The 17,982-nt window shown below is 49.1% G+C and overlaps 1 protein-coding gene across 1 annotated transcript; it reads right to left on the bottom strand.

The window, feature by feature from the left end:
- Window positions 1–1,494: 1,494 nt before the first annotated feature.
- FECH (ferrochelatase) lies at window positions 1,495–17,829 on the bottom strand. The gene is made up of 11 exons (XM_068664858.1): window positions 17,664–17,829; window positions 16,808–16,913; window positions 16,591–16,710; window positions 16,055–16,203; window positions 10,647–10,781; window positions 10,129–10,235; window positions 8,884–8,982; window positions 7,987–8,094; window positions 6,963–7,127; window positions 6,685–6,744; window positions 1,495–6,200 (listed from the first exon to the last, which is right to left on the bottom strand). The coding sequence occupies exons 1-11, from the start codon at window positions 17,710–17,712 to the stop codon at window positions 6,066–6,068; spliced, it is 1,233 nt and encodes a 410-aa protein (XP_068520959.1). The 5' UTR covers window positions 17,713–17,829; the 3' UTR covers window positions 1,495–6,065.
- Between the last annotated feature and the right edge of the window lie 153 nt (window positions 17,830–17,982).

Consider the following 17,982-nt stretch of genomic DNA (forward strand, 5'->3'; position numbering starts at 1 on the left):
CCCCACCTTCCCAGGGGAAAACAAGGCCTGGGCTCAGCCTGCACCAGCTCCTGCTGCTGGTGACCCCCCCACTGGTGGCCCCCCAGTTGGTGACCCTCCGCCAGGTGGTGTGAAGGGCCCAGGCAGCCCCACACGGATCACTGCGAGGTTTGCTTGCCATCCCAGGCCTGATCCCAGACAATTTCACAGACCCCCAGACATTTTCCCAAGCTTTGAAGGGCCAGCTGCTATCAAAGCACTTCTTCCACCCTCTAGCACCCCTCTCACAAGAGCCAACGTAAACCCCAAACAGTGTCCAGACCCTGAAGTCCCCGCAGGGCAGCTGGCTGTCTGCTCGAGCAGCCTTCTCCTGGGGTCAGACAACCACAGCAGCTCCCCTGTGTATTATAGCCCCCCACGTGCAGCTCCCCTGTGCATTACAACCCCCGGTGTGCAGCTCCCCTGTGCGTTACCACCCCACACCCCGGCAGCACACCCCACGCCGCCAGCACAGCACCTGCCAGGCGAGAGGCAGTGGATTAGTGCTGCCTCCATCCATCACCGAGGATCACCTCGCCCTAAGCAGGCTCGAGTCGATTCCCTTCGATTTCCAGCAGTCCCTGGGCAGAGCTCAGCTCCTCAGGCGAGCTTTCAGTTCCACCAGCCCCCAGACAGGGCGGTGGCGATGCCAGGGGCTCTGAGAAACAGCGAGCCCAACGCAGGCCATGTGCACAGCACCTCCCTCAGCACTGCAGCGTGCATTTCCTTGTTCCTGAAGCAAGAGGAATAAAATATAAATCAGCACAGGGCAGGGCCAGCCCTCAGTGTGCCTTGTGGCCAGCAGGGCACCAGGAGGGAGCAGCAGCTGTGCCCTGTGGGTGCTGAGCGAGCCCCAGCACCCCTGCACGCTGCTCCGCTCCAGGACAGTGCTCAGAGCAGTGTCCTCAGCACTCGTAGAGGGAACAGCTCAGGTGGGAAATTGCAGTCACTGAAATACCAGAGGGAAGAAGGGAAACGCAGCCACCACTCTTCCCTTGTTCCCATCTCCTTCCAGCCATTCCTCTCTCTCCCTCCCATCATATCTAGTAATGAGAGCTCACTAATGGATCAGCTTAAGTATACAGCAACTCTCATCACTGTTCTAAAAAATAATCAATCAAGCACTTAATTTTTAACATAAGAAATAAGCTGCCTGGAGACTGTTAATACATAACTAAATAAATTAACAACTGCAGGTGGGATTCAAAACTAACACAAGGCATTCTCCATCTTCTTGAGCCTGCTGTACAGAAAGCATGCAAAAGCCGTGCTTTAACAAGAAGCAGGGTGATGTTAAATTAAATTGCTCACCATCTCCAACCTTGTTGTTCCCCATGTCGCTGGATCAAGCGATGGATCCCGCTGAACGCTGCCCCACGCCTGCTGGTGGGTGTTTGCCTTGGTGCAGAGACGAGGAAGGGGACAGAGGACACCAAGCACACCATAAAGGGCTCACGACACAGACACACAGCTCAGTTCCTTGTTCCAAAAAACTTTAATTGAAATTCCAACTTCGTGGTAAACAGTACACAGCAAGATTATACAAATTGTTAATTACATTAAATGGAAGTCCTTGTTCAATCTGAAATACACGTGTAGGACTAAGAGCAAGTATTTGTACACATCTGGTATTAAAAAAATAAACATGATTTCTCTTCTCCTTTACAGCTTACATTTCATGTTGATTTCCAGCTCTCTTGTTGTGACAGAAAGGGAACATAAAGCGAGCTTCTAAATATTCCTAGGAAAATCCTGGCCCCACTGACCTCAACTGCAACATCTGCTTCTCCATGGCAAGTGGGAGCGTAGCCTGCTGACATCATTCACACGCCTTTTAATATTACAGCACCGCTTTTGGAAGCTATCACATTTTCTAAAATGCACCCAGTACCGAGGGAGATTTTATTAAACTCCAAAAGAGAAAAACTTCAACTAAAAAAAGGGAAAAAAAAAAAAAGCCAAACTGCAGACTTCCATCAGGACAGTCTCACCATGAGCAAATTCTTCACAGCACTCCATTCGCAAGCACCTTTCCCTCCCCACCTTTTTCCTGAGGATAACCAGGCTCAGGCCAGAGCTCGGCAGCACCAGGTTGGCTTCTCGCTCCCCAGCTGTGTGCCAGCCCGCACCGTCAGCTGGGAGCTGCAGTACTGCGAAAGGAGAATAATTGATAATGGGAAAACTCAGACTAGATTTCTGTCAGAAGACTGCAGTCTCCCAGAGGCTGACACTTCCACGCACTCAGATAATTCAGAGCAAAGTGCTCAGGATCTGACAGGACTGGGTCCTGAGTCAATAGCACCAAATGTTCAAAGTCTGCCAGAGGGGAAAACCGAATGCATAACTGGGGGATTAAGCCCGCAGTCTCCCAGACACAGCAGCTACAGAGCACCGCAGGGTGCTACCAGGAAGGCACAGGTGGATGGATTCGCCTCTCCTCGCGCCGGGCGTGCAGGGCAGCAGCAGGGCAGAACTCAGCCAGCCCGCTGCGGGCATCCACTCAGAGGGGAGATGAATCCTTTCTTAGAAGCGCTTATGAAAAAACAGCTTTTGACCACGAACAGTACCTAGGAGACCAGCTCAGATGTTGACATCAGGATTGGAAGCATCTCAGTAAGGTCAGGAGAATTCCACTGCCGGTTAACGTAGTGGGAAATGCTCCCAGACATCAAACCCAGCATCAGAAGGTCTCAACGGCAGCAGAATTCCCACTGTTACCAGTCTCTCTGGTTTCTTTTTTAAAATTGAATTTTTAAATGCCAGGGGAAGAAACTGATTCCTATTAAAAATAATAGTGGAGCTGCTACTTAACTTGCTCAGATAGCTTTTCAACAGGCATTTGATGCTGCTCTAAGACAAAATAATGTGCATTAAATAGCAGGAGAGTGATATCACAATAAACTATTAAGCAAAATGAAAAACCCCACCAACTCTATGAGATGAGAGACATCTGCTAAAAGATAGAAAATTAAGTGATTTCTGCATTATGGCCTAATAGCAACAATTGCTAAAGATGCTTAGTAATTATCTCACTTGTGGTTAGCATACTAAAAAGTGCATTTTAAATACCTTTTATTACTGGGGACAAACATAATGCCTCATAATTAGTGCCAGCTAATATTTTCAGTACTCTCTCCAGTATGGAAATAAAAAGCTGATCTGTATTTATAGCATTGCAATGATCACATAAAATCAACCTTCAGTTTTCAGCTGCAGACACTGAAATGTGCTGGTGGCAACCTGGGTCTGGAGGTCGCAATAACCTACAGCTGGTAGGAAAGAGGCATGAGTGGGAAGATTTTACAAAGCAGACTGTTTGCCACTCACCCACAAGCATCAAGCAGAGAAGTGGGAATGGAGAAAAGTTCATCCAACAACAGGAGACACAAGGGATTCACTCCCCACACGTACTGCTGACACTGTCAGTCCTCTGACATTGATTCAAAGCCTCTCCATAAAAATGTCACCCCTTCACACATGATACCCCTACCTACACCGCCTGAGAGAGGGCAGGAATCAGCTTCGCATTCCCTTTTCCTGCTGCGGCAGCGAGCAGAGAGCACGAGCTGAGCCAGGAAGGCAGAAGGGAGACACGTAACAAACTCCCTGCAGCACTGATGCGGCAATTTAGGTACTCTCCATGCCAAGACAGACTGAGCTGAAAGACCTGAAGGCAACCAAAGGTCCTGGAGAGAGACAACTTTGACTAGGTAGTGTCTTGTGGTCACGCTACTGGTCCTACTCAACACTCTAAAGCCCGATCCAACACTCTAAAGCTCATGTCCACAAAAGGGGAAAAATTCCCCTATATTCTCCCACTCTTTGAAAACCGTACACCTCTGCTAGTCGGGGAGCACTACAAACACAGCAAGGTTCTGGAAGTCAAAGCCCAGGGCAGGGAGCACACAGTGGCACGTCCTTGGCATCGGCAGAGCTGCCCCTGCGTCTCCCTGCCCGGAGAAGAGGCACAGGTACAAAGGGTGGAGGAAGACTTTGTTTCTGCTACAGCAACAAGGGGGCAGCAGTAACACAGGCAGTTCTGGCACTGAAGGAGTTTAATTCTGTCTCACCACAGTCACACTCGGAAGCTGCTGGATGGCAGTGGAGACTTTTCAAACGACCCTCAAGACTTACTGGGGGGCCATGGGCCCTACCGAGGCAGGAGACTGGGATTTACATCGCTCCCTGGCAGTACCTGGCCCACTGGCTGGCCAGCACAGCATCCATTCATTTCTTTAATACCCCACCTTTAATTCCTTTAGCATAAAATAGAACAAGATCAATCTCTGTTACACCAACAGAGGCCTATTTTCTTTTTAATCAAGCCCACCATTGAAAGACCAGAAGCTCAAACTCTTCGTGCCTCAGTTACACCCGCGAGTAAACCTGTCTGAGCAGCAGGGCACCTGCTTCCCAAACCTCACGGTTAGCTGAATCATCACTGTACAGGAAACAACCTGCATTGCCAAAGGACTGGCGTTTCAGTGCTAGTTCAGTGAAGTAAACATTGACATCCACGAAGGCGACAGCTAGACTAATACTCATATGGCTCAGTCCCTGCAGACACTCACAGCTTGGCGGCTCCTCCAGCCCGCCAGGGAGGCCCCTGCGGGGAGGCCCAGTGACTGAGGTGCTGCAGTGCTTCTACCCTACGCTACTTCAGGTGCCGAGATCAGGCGTGCTGTGTGGTGACAGCCTCCGAAAGAAGTCCCCTCCCATCCCGAGACCAGCCTGGGTGCCAGTCCTGGTGCTGACAGCGAAGGGATGCCGCCCGCGGAAGGCTCCTCACACACACAGCTACCACCACTAAGGGGGACTCAGCACCCGAACTCCTGCCGAAACAAGCAAGAAGTGTAGATGGGTTACGAGTTCATTAACTCCAGGCTCACGACTGGTGCCAGAAATGTAACAGACAAAACGTGGCTTCTGACAAAGGTACGTGTAAGCACACAGCCGGCAGCACGAGGGGCCTGCTCGCCTCTCTGCGCTCAGGCATCTGCAACGTGAATTACTCCTGATTCATCATCTCACTTTTAAATAACAACATCAATTAGGCTAGATCAATTGTACCTATGGAAGTCCATAGATACCCACAAATACCACAGCACTGTGACACAGTAGAAAGCACAGAGCAGATCTATAAACCTTCTAGAGAAGGAGCCTGACTAAATTTCCTTAACCAAGCAGAGAAAGCCCTTTTTAATAGTAATAATAATAAAGTCACTGCTGAAAACGAACCAATATGTTTCAACTCACGCTGCTGATGGTTGCTAGATTTGAAACATACACAGTTTGTGTCAAGTGCACACGTTCTTCAGCATTGTCCAAACACAATTTTGTCTCTCACTGTATGCTTTTCAAGTGCAGGGGCTTTCCTGCAGATGATGAAAGTGTTTTAATCTAGAAAATGTAAACAAGTCTTGTGAGTTCTACTAACCCAGCTAAGCTTTCACAGGAAGTTTCTGGCAGGAAGAAACAAAACAAAACCTTAGCTTTATGTTCTAAAAAAATATACAATTATTTAAAAAGCATTAGAAGTCACTTGATCTTCAAACCCATCTGAAGAGATCGCTCTCAGAAGAGACAACTGGTGATGATGCTGGTTATGCTATGCCTTGCATAAACAAAACTAAGTAATTGTGTGCTTGCACTGGAAAACTGAAATTAATGCACTCGTGAAAAAGAATGCATACAAAGAAATCCCTCTGCAGGAAACAAGCCAATTGGTATAAAAGCTTGTTAGGCTTTTCCGTGCAGACTCATGCTAAGTCCAACCAGAATCAGATGAGATGAGACCTATTCACGTCTCAGAACAAACGCCCTTGCTTCCCTACTTTCTACAAACACTTCTCAAACAAAGAAAACATAAGAAAAAAATTTAAAATAAAAAGTCAAATTCTCCAAGCTGCTATAGAGGTTAACACCACTGAGACTACCAGCCTGCAAGTATGTAACACAAGAGAGCTCCGTCAAGCAGATTTTCCTTTGCACCGCTTCACCAGGGCAATTTTCCTGCACAAGCCAGCCGTGCCATCCCGCACTGCCCATCACAGCTGCTGATTAGTGAAGAAAGCTTTTGTCTCCCTGCAGACAGGATTTACACAGAGCGGACAGCAGAGCGTTAACTGCTTCGAGCAGACTTCGTTCGACTGGATGTGTGAACAGACCAAGTCTGCCAGAGCCTGCAAGACAGTTAATTAAAAAACAGAAGTGAGCAAACCTCCTTGCATAAAATCAGAAAACACTTCAATGTGTCACAAAGACTAGTGAGATCGCCAAACTCTGTAGGCATCAGATCTCACTCTACTTTTAAGCACTATCCCCCATTGATTCAGTGGAAAATCCTGTTTCAAAACTGCACTCGCATAGTATCTTAAAATAAGTATTCCATTAAACAATAACTATTAATGAATATAAAATTGCTTTTCTTTGGCAAAGCAAACTTTAGAACTTAAAAAAAACAAACATGGTCAACAAAAACTCTTTGTGGTAAACAGATTAAGTGTGTATTTCTATTTTTCCTCTTACATGAAAAATACTTTGAAACTACAAAAAGACATCCACAATCTAATAGGAAACACACAACTACAAACTTTTATTACTAATTTACTTATTACTTATAAAGGTAACTACTAATTACTTTTATTACTAATGCAGCAAAAATACCTTAGAGAACAGTGGATTTCCATTCAGCGATTCTGCTCTTCTGATGTTTTCAACTCCACACTGGACCAAAACAAGGAGAAAAGTTAAGTCTACTACATCTACTTACATGTTGCTAAAAACTCCCCTGAGTTAAGACTCATTTCCAATTTACAAAAAAAAAAAAAAAAAAAGCCCCAAGTTATATTGCAAAGAGCACCTATAAAGCAAAATTTTGAGAGAGAAAAAATAATTTGAGAGCACCACTACCCAAACAGCTATGAAAACAATAAACTACTTACTTCATTTGCTAAAACCTGAGCATACTCAATATCCAGTTCATAAAGCGTTTCAATGTGGTCGCTTGTAAATGCTATTGGGACCAACAACATGTTCTTCTTTCCTCTTTGACACAGGCCTTTAATGGTCTCATCTGTCTGCGGACCAAGCCAAGGCATTGGCCCAACCTGTAAGAAAAGTAGGAAAAAACACTCAAGAAATCATTCTTAGAAAAAACACCCATCTTTTCCTTAAGCAAGGACAACACAGACCAAGTTACATTTAAGAAGGAGACAGCTATCTCTATCTCTCTGCTTTTGACTCTTCCTTTCACTTTATCTGTTAGGTTTTTTACGAAGACATACTGTCCCACTGTCCCTCCATTTAAATCCCCTAAGAAGATAGGGGATGGCCTTAAGTGAGATTGCATTAAAATAAAAATTTCAATGAAGCTCTGCTATTTTTAGTTTAACAAAAGCCTGATCACTAAGGCATGGGGTTTACCTGCCTTTTGAAGATGGAAGCATTCAGGATGCAGAAAACCCACCTTAACCCTTATCTATCCATGAAGTATTTGGTGCTGATGTACCATAAGATGCAATTTTAAGAACAAAACAATGGTATGGTAGGTGTAGTGCTCATGAAACATATGGTTACTTGTACTACATAACTATGGTAAAAATTAAGTTCCTTGTTATTTGCAGTGGTAATAATAAGCAAAAAATAATGCAAGAAGTCTTCATCAAGACTAATGAAGCTTGTCTGGGTTATGTGTTATTATAAAGACTGCCTATTTCACAGTGACAATTTCTGAAAAATTGCTCCAAGACCATCTAAAAATAACACTTAAAAAAGCAATGAATGCTCTACTCTTCTTTCTGACAGAGAAAGAAAAATACCAAATTGGGTGGTTTGAGGCTGTAGGTTTTCTAACAGACGTATTAAGCATCTTCTTGTCTGGGGTTATGGCACTGTGGGAGGACCACACGCTCCATCGCCTGAAGCTCTTGGCAGCAGCGGGTGGTGGTGTGGTTCTCCAGCACCTACCTTGGACTGCCAGACCAGCCGGTAGGGGTTGGAGTAGTTCAGCTTCTCCATGACTCTCTGAACAGTAGCTCCCACTTCTTGTGGATATGGATCACCACGGTTCACTACCTTCAAGACACAAACAGCAGACGTTTTCTTCCAGGGAACGTCTGTGCGAGCACCCTGTCCTCACCTTACACAGCCTTTTGCCACTGCCGAGCACTGGGGCAGTGGCGGGGACATGGCTGGTGGCACCAGGTGGCCGCAGGCACCACCACCCCAGCCCACCCTACAGCCCCTGGCCAGGGGTGCCCCCAGGGCTCCTCCTGCCCTTCCAGCTAAAGTGCCTTCCTGCCCAGCCAAACCAACAGCAAAGCTGCTTTACCAGGGCATCTGCTGCTCCTCCCTCCCATGACAAAGGAGGAATTCTTCAATCTTCTCATACAGATATGATTACATTTTGGTAACAGCACTGATTTTTTTTTAGATGACTGGATTTCACTGCAGGCACTGATAGAGGATTATGCCCTTTAGTGCAGCCCTGCAAAGATGCTACTTTCATTCCTCCAGGGAAAGGGTTATTAATACTTCCTAGAGGTGAGAAAATACCATTATCGCCCAGGTTTGAGCTGGCAAGTTTGTGAGACCATAAAAGCAGCCATATGGAGCCTGACCACCGATCCACCTAACCCAGTGCCCTCCCTTCAGGGGTGGCCAGCGGTGCACATCCGAGCAAATGCAGCAAAGCCACCACAGCTCACGGGCCTTGACCTCAGCTCCATGTCAGCCACAACTCAGCAGCTCATCTTTCTATTTGTGTGGTTTTACTCTGCAAGCGTGCAAGCTGCACACCCTCCAATTCAGCTTAGCCAGCACGATTCTGGTCAGCAGTTATAGGAACAGCCCAACGTAACTCACAGACATGGGGAGCGAGTGAGCCGAGAAAAGGATGACAACATCTTTCCTTTTGTCAGGTGGAAACAGGTCCAGTTCCTTCTGAATGTGGTCGGTAAAGCACTGGTCAGAAAGAAAGAGTAGAGACTTGGATCAGGACTTGCTGGAAGGGAACCGCACACTGCGCAGGCAGAGCCACTCTCCTGCTCAGTACACCACAAAAATGGCAGAACCCAAGCCAAAAGAGAAGCTCTCTCCAGGGACAAACGTGCCATTTTCTCAGGAAAGGAAGGAGCAAGAAGGTTCCCTGTAACTGCTCCTGCACAGCCACTGCTGTGGCTACAGCTTCCTCTTTGCTGCCTGTGAGCTCTGATCTGACAGAGGAGATGTGATCTGTGGGAGTTCACCACAGACCTACTCTGAGCAGGAATTTGGGCTAACGACCTCTAGAGGTCCCTTCCAGCCCAAACTGCTTTAACAACACGACTACACTCCTAGAACAAGGTGTACGTGGTGGTCACATTCACACATTATCATGCCAGAACATCTGTTGTGAAATAACCATCCTTCTGCAACTGCGTACACAGGAGACAAGACACATTTCAATACCATTACTAAGATGTACCCTTACACTGAAATATTCCTTTTATTCTTCTCATTTTTATTTATTTTTTTTTTTAGTCAACAGGAAAAATATGTAAACACAACCTAAATCAGCAAATTGGTTCATCTGCTTTTAGGATATTTCATAGCTAAAAAGCTCATAAGCTTTGTTGCAAGCTATGACTAGCAGTCAGTGAGCTCTACTTACTACTGCGACTTGTAGTAAGTAAACTGATGCCTCAGAACATTCCTCTTGCTCAACATCGTGCAGTGTTTTCACTGGTAGCAAACATGTCTTAAAAAGAAATGGAATAAACATCTGAATTTACTTAGTTCTTTTTTCTTTCGAAATCAGGTGCTAATGCAAACATACCAAGTTTCTCCTACATTAACCAACCTCAGAAAACCCCTGGGAGTGTCCATCAGTGTGATAACACAAAACAGACACTGAGATAGCTGTGAACGAGCCCTTCTGACCCTGGGGTGCTGAAGCACACCCACAGTGCTCATGCAGAGGACTGCAGCATTCCCCTTGCAGCTCTAAGAGTGCCTGAAGAAGAATATTTCGGGGTACCCTGTTGTCCCTGGAGGCCTCTGTATCAGACCAGCTCAGTTCACACACCTTGTTCTGACTGCCAACTTCAAGGTACTCCTACAAACCCATACCTGGATGAGCAGGGGGTGTGTGGGCCACCGGTCAATTATACTCCACTTCATCTTTGGCTTCTCCCCCTTTTTATTGTAGTAGCGATAAATCGCATTTAAACTGCTTCCTGAAAGACAGGGAATTAACATCAGGTTATCCAAGGCATCAGCAACCTGTCGGATGAAAACAGCTTTGTAGCAAGGCGCTGCAATATGTTAAAATGGCATACAGTTGAAATGCAACTCAGAACTGGAACATCAGAGGGGAACAACCGCCTCGAAGCTCACCCAGCGTACAAGAATAACTCGCTCAACCATTCCCTAACTGAAGACCAGTTACTGCAGTTTCCATGGAGAAAGCTTACTCAGTGGTGTTCCTGGGGCTTCCGTTTATATTCTCTTGCAGTAATGACGGTAACAAAGCTATCCCTACCTAAAGAGTTTCTGGCTAGAACTCAGCACTGCATTAAACACAGCAGAGCTGGAGCTGGCAAGGAAGCCGAGGGGACGGGCTCGGTGCAGGAGCTGCGGGCTCTCACCTGTGGTGGAGCAGCTGTACTGCGGGTACTGCGTGAAGGCGATGGCCCGTTCGATGCCATCCTGCTCCATCTCCTCGATCGCCTCCTCCGTCAGAGGGTGCACGTACCGGAACCCGATGTAGTACTTGTGAGGTGCTGCCAGACAAAGAGAGGAGAAGTTGCAGAAAACAGCACCGACCCGTGACTTTCAGCAACACCATGTTGCTACCAGGTACGAGGCACAGGACCCGGCAGGTAATTTCACCAAACTGTCAAAATAAACCTGTTGACACTTCCCTGGCTACCTTTCAAAACCACCGGCATACAAACACATCTTTGTCTGGTAAGCATTTGGCTGGTAACTCAGTTTCCTTTAGCAGAAACTGTAAGAGATTTACACGACCTGCAGAAAGCAGCAGCCTCCTCATTTCGGTCAGATAGCAGAGGCACAGCTTCTAGGCTGCACGGAGCTCTGATGTGTTACTGGGAAGTTCGGATCTAAAGGATGCGTTGGTAAAAGCATGCCACCAAAAGATGCTGAATGAACACAGCTGTGCCCAAACAGATCACTGGTACACAAGAGCTGCGGTCTCCCTAACAGCACAGCTCACCTCACCGAAATCAGGAGTGGGATGCTTTAAATACCGCAACCTAATTAAACTGGCAAACCTTCGGGAAGACAAGGCTTTCTTCGTGCTGCCACCCACTCTGCTAAAAGGAAACAAATTCTTTAAGCAGCTTGTTCGTTCCAGGAAATGTTATTTAACTCAACTTTCAAACACAATTGGGCTGTAATTGTGTGTGCCAGCACTGAGATGTTCTGCTCTGCAGTCGTCAGCTCGAGAGGGTCTGACTTTCAAAGAGGAAAAGGCACCTCACAGATCCCAGCTGCTTGCAAGGCAGGGCAAGAAAACCAGACAATTCTACCCCTTTTGTGTGCCAGGTGCCAGCAGAGAAGTCACCAAGCCAGCATCCCTCACACTGCTGAGCTGCTCTGCTGGCACGGAAACCCCCAGGGACAGGGGCTTGTTTGGGGCAGGAGATGGGGGTGCTGAGGAAGGGAGCCAGGTTCTTCCATTTCTGGTTTGTTTCTGTTTTGCACAGAGACCTTTGTGCCTGTAAGCACTTCAGTGCTTTTTGGAAGCAAGACTTTTTTTTCCAAAGACAACATTTCAGGTTTTTCCATTTTCCACCTCTAACCTTCTGGGTGGCAGCTTTGAGGTTTGTGAGTGTGGAGGTTTATGTTTGCTTGTTTCTCCTTGATTTTTTTTGTTTTGTTCTAAGTGGAGGACAGAGGCTTCTAGGAGAACAAACCCAAAGTTTCTTTTTCCTGGTTTCCAGGTCACTAGCTCTGAAATACCATTTAACAGGTTTCTGAAGGAAGTAATGTCCTGTGCTTGTTCTGCACTCCACAGATTTACGCAGGACTCAGGAAAGCAGGTTTAGCCAGCCCCAGTTCTTTGCAGGAGGCAAAAAAAAAAACCTCCCACCTGGGAGCAGTAGCAAGTAACAACCCCCCCTCAGGAGCCTGGAGGCCAATTACTTCTAACATTTTTAAATGGCATTGAAAACAAAAATCTGACTAACCAGAGTGAAGACAAGAGGAGTTTAACCTGGGAAAGGACATATCGGGAAAATTATGACCAACCTGGGAACTTCTTGCAATGCTCTCACAGCATTATGCTCTGTCCTGGATCACAGGCAGCAAGTACCAGGTTTTCGTGTGTGTACACGTTGGGTTTGCAGGTACAGTTAGAATCAGGATTACTCTTTCAGGTACACAACAGCTCCTGCTATGAAGAGCTGCCAAACTAAGAAAACAACATGGTCCCTTCATCCTGAGGGCTTTCATTCTTCTGACAGCAAGGGAATCTTGGCTAAAATACAGCTCGTAAAAATACTCAGAACCTTTGTAACTAAAAGCAGTGGAAAAAAGCAAAAGGCGCCTTCTTGGAATATAATTGCTGTGAGACATTAGCCTATTTGATGCTAGCCCTAAACAAACAGAAATGTATTTTCCTGTCACCACATTTGCGTGACTTATTCTTACAGACCACTGAGCCCACCCAAGTGCATTCATTCAGAGAGGAAGAACTCTTGTTTATTTTCAGGCAGCTGCCTGTGACAATAACGCTTCATTTTAGAATTATATTGTTCCCAGATGACATTGGTGAGGCTGTTTATTTACTGCTTGATCTTAGTCCCAATGTCAGGGAGTAATGTGTCGAACGTACTCGACAAGTCTACGCGTCGGTTGATTGATGTACGTGAACAGGTGAGTTTTACAGGTGGACACCATCCAACTCGAGTTCTCCATCAGCTGCAAATACACAAATAGCTGTAACCTCCAGGCCCCCCGCAAGCCCAGATCCAGGCAACAACAGATGCAAAGTGTTTCTTCCTCACTTTGCGTTTCACACGGCACAGACACAACCTGTGAGTTACTCGTTAACCATGCTCGGGGCTCCCAACACGCCGCACAAACACGGCACGCTGACCCAGAGCTCTGACGATAACCGCCCTGCTCAGGCTGCACGCACGCCTGCTTCAGGCTGCTCTGCAGAAACACAGAACGTGGTATCACTGCAAGGCTGCCTGAAACGCTGAAGGAAATGGTTAGCACATTTGGTATTTAAAACCATCGCTAGGTTACAAAAAATAGCCTTTAAAGGACCTCTGAGGGGTAAGGACTGCAGAGAGGCAGGCGTGACTGTACAAAAACAGCACCGAACAAAAGTACATGGGAGTGGTGTGCTGGGAAAAGCAGATAAACTCGGTGAGTTTTATCTCCAGAACCTGTTGCAAGCCTGACCCCCGAGGGGCTGCAGCTGCCACACACGCTGCTGCCTTTGGAGCCAGGGCAGGACGCAGGCTCTGCTGCAGGCTTTTACTGTACTTGAAGGGACTGCAGCTGGAATTAAGTTAGAGAATAGTGTCTGTGGGGAAAAACAGGTCAAATACCAGCCAAACGAAGGCATCAGTGACGTGTTAACATGCTGAATGAATAAGGGAATTCTGGAGCTAGACTTTCAAGAGCATTACTTTTCAGCTCCAGACACTTATCTTTTTTAAAAAAATAAAATAAAAGATCCATTTCTAGCCCTCTCCTACCCAAATCTGAAGTAGGATCCACAAAGAATTACTAAACTGCTGAGCATCAAGTAACATATATGGTCTAATGTGGAGGGTGACTCCCTGACCCGCCAGCATCAAACCTGCAAAGGTCGTGGAAGCCGCAGGGAGCAGGCAGCTTGCAGCACCACTCGGCACAGAGCTGCTGAGCTGAAGAGAGCGGCGAGCTCCCCTCTTCTGCTTCTCGTACTCCAGCAGCTTTTCCAATACAAACGCTTAGTGCTCCCGTTGGAGTGGCAGGATGAGAAGCATTATCTGCAGCTGACACATTGGGGAGGAACACAGTGGGCAACTCGGTGATCTTGTTAATTCCTTCTACTCTCAAAGCTGCCTTGCTGCTTCAGGAAAAAAGCGTAATGCCGAGAAGTGCCTTACTGGAACAAAGGTGGCCCCCAGACAGCTCGTTTCAGGCAGACCAACCATCGCATCACCGTTTCTCCTGGCCTGCCAAAGCAGGGATGATTCACTGGGTCTTTTTTCTCTGTCCCACGAAATGACAGGGACAGAAGACCGCCACTACCCTCAAGCTGCTGCGCGGGTGTCAGCCTGATTGCTGGTGCTGCCACTCACATTTATTAATGCCATGCTTTTAATGGCACCGTTTTAATTTCACATAGCAAGAAACTAGCATAAAAAGTACTGCAAGCAAATGATCTATCGCCTTCAGCAAGAGGCAGAGGAACAAAGACTTGAATTCATCACAGCTGCTAAGTGAGCAACAACATAAGATAAAGTCAAATTCAGCTAACAACCCGTCTGAAAGCAGTTCAGCCAAACTGCTGCAGATTCCACTACGAATGCATGGGCTAAAAATGACTCTTGTATCTATCTGGTTGGGGGTTTTAGGAGAAAGCCATTGAACACAGACAAACCACAGCTGGCTAACACGAGGTGAACGACCCCAATGGCCTGTGTTTGCACACCCAGCAGGTTGCAATCACCCACTGCAGTGCATTAGCTTAAGGCTTTGCTAATTTGGGCACTCACAGAAGCATCTACACCATTTTGCCATCACGCTGGTGCTCCCAGGCACAGTGGCACAGGATAACCCACACCAGTCACACCTCCCTGCTGTGAGGGAGCAAGGTTCAGAGAGGCTCTGTGATCTGCAGAGCGGGGAGGGAGGCTTCGTTCACCTTTCAAGCTCTCTGATAGTCGAGGAAGAACTGGCAAAGGCAGTATCTACTCCTAGCCATGCCAAGCCATTAGCCCTTATCGCCTGCTCATGTCCTCGGGCGGAGCTCACCGCTATCACTCGCCCAAGCCCTGCAGCGTTCAGCCACAAAACATATCTTTTCTTCCTCTTCAGGCCCGGAATGGGGCCTTACTGGTGTTAGATCTTTTATCCACTAGCAGCAGCTACAGATTCAGGCAATGTAACTCAGGAGAGAGCTCTGAAGCAACCAGTAATTTCGGGGGACCTTTCACAGGAACAAAAGGCAGACCTGCAGCTTTGGGGAGCAGTTTCAGAGTGCTGACACCCTCCTGTGCAGCCACCAACCCTTTCAGCTCACACTGGCATACCAGACAGGTACAAAAGGCATTACAGCATTAACTTCTGGCCTCAGAGCTGGATCGTGCCAGCCAGTCCCTGCACAGCATCCCGCCGAGCTGGCCCCGTGCAGGAAGCAGCAGGAGCAGGGAGCACAGCTCCATCTCAGCCCCAGCTGCTGGCGTGCGGAGCTGAGTGGCACCGTGCTGCCGTCAGCTACAAGCAGTGGTCACAAGAAGGTGGCCGTGCATCGTACAGCAGGAGATCCCACCCTCTGTGAAACTCAATAGATCAGCGTGCAGAACACAAGCAACCAGGAAACCCTAGACTGACAGACTCCTTAACTCTGGGGGTGCATTCACACATGTGCAGCCTAAAAGGATCATCGTTCTCACACACCTCTTCATAAAAGGTACAAAAATTTGAGCTACAGTCACATGAGGTTATACAGCCACTGCCAATGGCCACTAATCTCCATCTCCTTCATGCTAGCAAGAATGCCACTCCCATGGTGCCATTCCTGATGGCTGAAGTCACACAAGATGAAACGTGCCAGAGGTATCTCAGGGTGGCCATACAGACAGCTCCAACTAGTTACCTCGGGCACAGAGGTGGCAGTTGAACCGCAGCACATACTGGATCCAGCCTGAGAAGGTGGGTACGGACCTGGCTGTCGGCTTGTGGTGCCACAGCATTACTGTGTGGTGAATGAGTACTGACAGCCAAAAGCAAAAGTTGCTTTACAAGCTCGTGTTTTCAACACATCAGGCTGAAGAAGCTTCTAAGAACCGTGGTAAAGAAGTACCTGTGTGAGGAGACATGCTATCCAGCAGCTTCACCATGCCTTCTCCCTGCACTGCCGTCCACTTCTTGATCGGGGACCCGCCTCCAATCCTGCTGTACTGCTCCTGGATCCTCGGCGTGCGGCGCTTAGCGATGAACGGTGCTAACTTACTAAAGCATTCAGAAGGCACATGTGTTAATATTGTAACCCCAATCACCCCCTTCCCCAAAAAAACTCTGCTGGAGTGGGTTTTTTTCTGTGGCAACCTCCCCAAACGACAAGCAAACCAGCACGGTGTGGCTTGTTTAATGTTACGTTCTGTCACCCTTCCCAAACTTGCCAGGTGACAGTAAACCAGAATTTGCAGTTTGAAGAGATTGACCTTGGCACACTTATTTCCAGAATTACAATACCTGTCTTGCACAATCTGGTCCCAAAGACTGAACAGTCCTAAGAAATGCTGATATACGTTAAACTAAAGTGTAACGCCTGAGCCTGCAGTTAAGACAAAAACATTGCACAATGACCGTACCACACAAGCTCCTGGTGCTTCTTACTTTTGTGCTGGCAGCGTCATTAGATCCCTGTCCAGGAAGAGACGAAGTAAGAAGTCATGCACATCATCCAGCCTTTCTGGACCTCCCATGTTTAACATCAAGATTCCCGTTTTAGGTTTCCTATGGAAGGAAATGACATTTCAAACCTTAGCTACATACTGATTTTTTATTTTTTTTTTAATTGCAGCCACCCAGCCAGGCCTGACCCCAAACTCACCGCGCTTCTGGCTGAACCTGGGGCTTCGTGCTCTTGGCCACCACGGCCGCGGACGCCTGGCCTTGCCATCGGACGGGGACCCGCAGGGAGCTGCTGCTTTGGACAACTGGAGGAGAGAGAACAAGGCATGGGAAACCTGGCACCAGGCAGGCACCAGCCCCGCATCCGCTGGGGAAACGCTCGGCACCACCGAGCCCTTTGGTGTCCTCTGCCTTAAACGCCAGGTCCAGGAATCAGAAAGCGCGAGCTTTGGGCTTTCTTCAAACCCAGTGCACACCCACTGGGGCAGCAGGCAGCAACCTAAAAACCAACAGATGTCTCCCTAAGTCCGGCTCCAGCTGTAAGTATGAAACAACTGCTGGAAGCACGGGTACGGGGGCACCCGGGCTGGCTAAAGGAGTGCTCCTGCACCAGCCCCGCGGAGCGCAGCGACCCCCCCAGGCACAGCTCCCCTCACCGGGACTGGGACCCGCTCCCTGGGGGCTGCAGCAGGTCCCGCAGCGCCGCGCTCCTCCCGCTGCCCCCGCACAGCCCCGCTGGGACCGGCACGGCCCCGGCACGGCCCCGGGACCCCAGCGGCCGATGCCCGCAGCCCCCCGGTGGATCCCAGCCCGGCCCGGCCCGGCGGGGGCGCGGCAGCCCGGGGCCGGCCCGGCGCCGCTGACGCCGTTACGCAAAGGCGGCCCCGGCGCGGCCGTTGTGTAACGCGGGGCCGCTGCCCTCCGCCGGCTCAGCACGGCTCAGCCCTGCCCGGCTCGGCTCAGCCCGGCTCGGCCCGGCCGCCCCCCGGCCCCGCGCTCCCTCCCCCTCCGGCCGCCTCCCGGGGCTAACGGGCCGGGACCCGCCGCGCACTCACGGGGCCGCGCGGCCCGGGCGGCCGCAGCCATGTTGGCGGCCGCCTGCATTCCCTCAGACGGCGCCGCCGCCGCCGCCGCCTCCTCCCGGCCGCTCCGCTCCGCTCCGCTCAGCCCCGCTCGGCCCCGCTCGGCTCCCGGCCGCCCCGCCCCGCCCGCCCGCGGGCACGGCGCACGCCCCGCCGCAGCGGGGGGCCGGGCAGGGCCGGGCAGGGCCCGCAGCGACCCGCCCCCGGCCCGGGGAGCTGCCCTGAGGAGATAGCATCTGGCCGCCGCGATAGCGATCGCGGAGCTGGCGGCTGGGGCCCGGGAGGCGGCGGA

This window comes from Anas acuta, chromosome W, assembly GCF_963932015.1.
Source record: "Anas acuta chromosome W, bAnaAcu1.1, whole genome shotgun sequence".
NCBI classification, from domain to species: domain Eukaryota; kingdom Metazoa; phylum Chordata; class Aves; order Anseriformes; family Anatidae; genus Anas; species Anas acuta.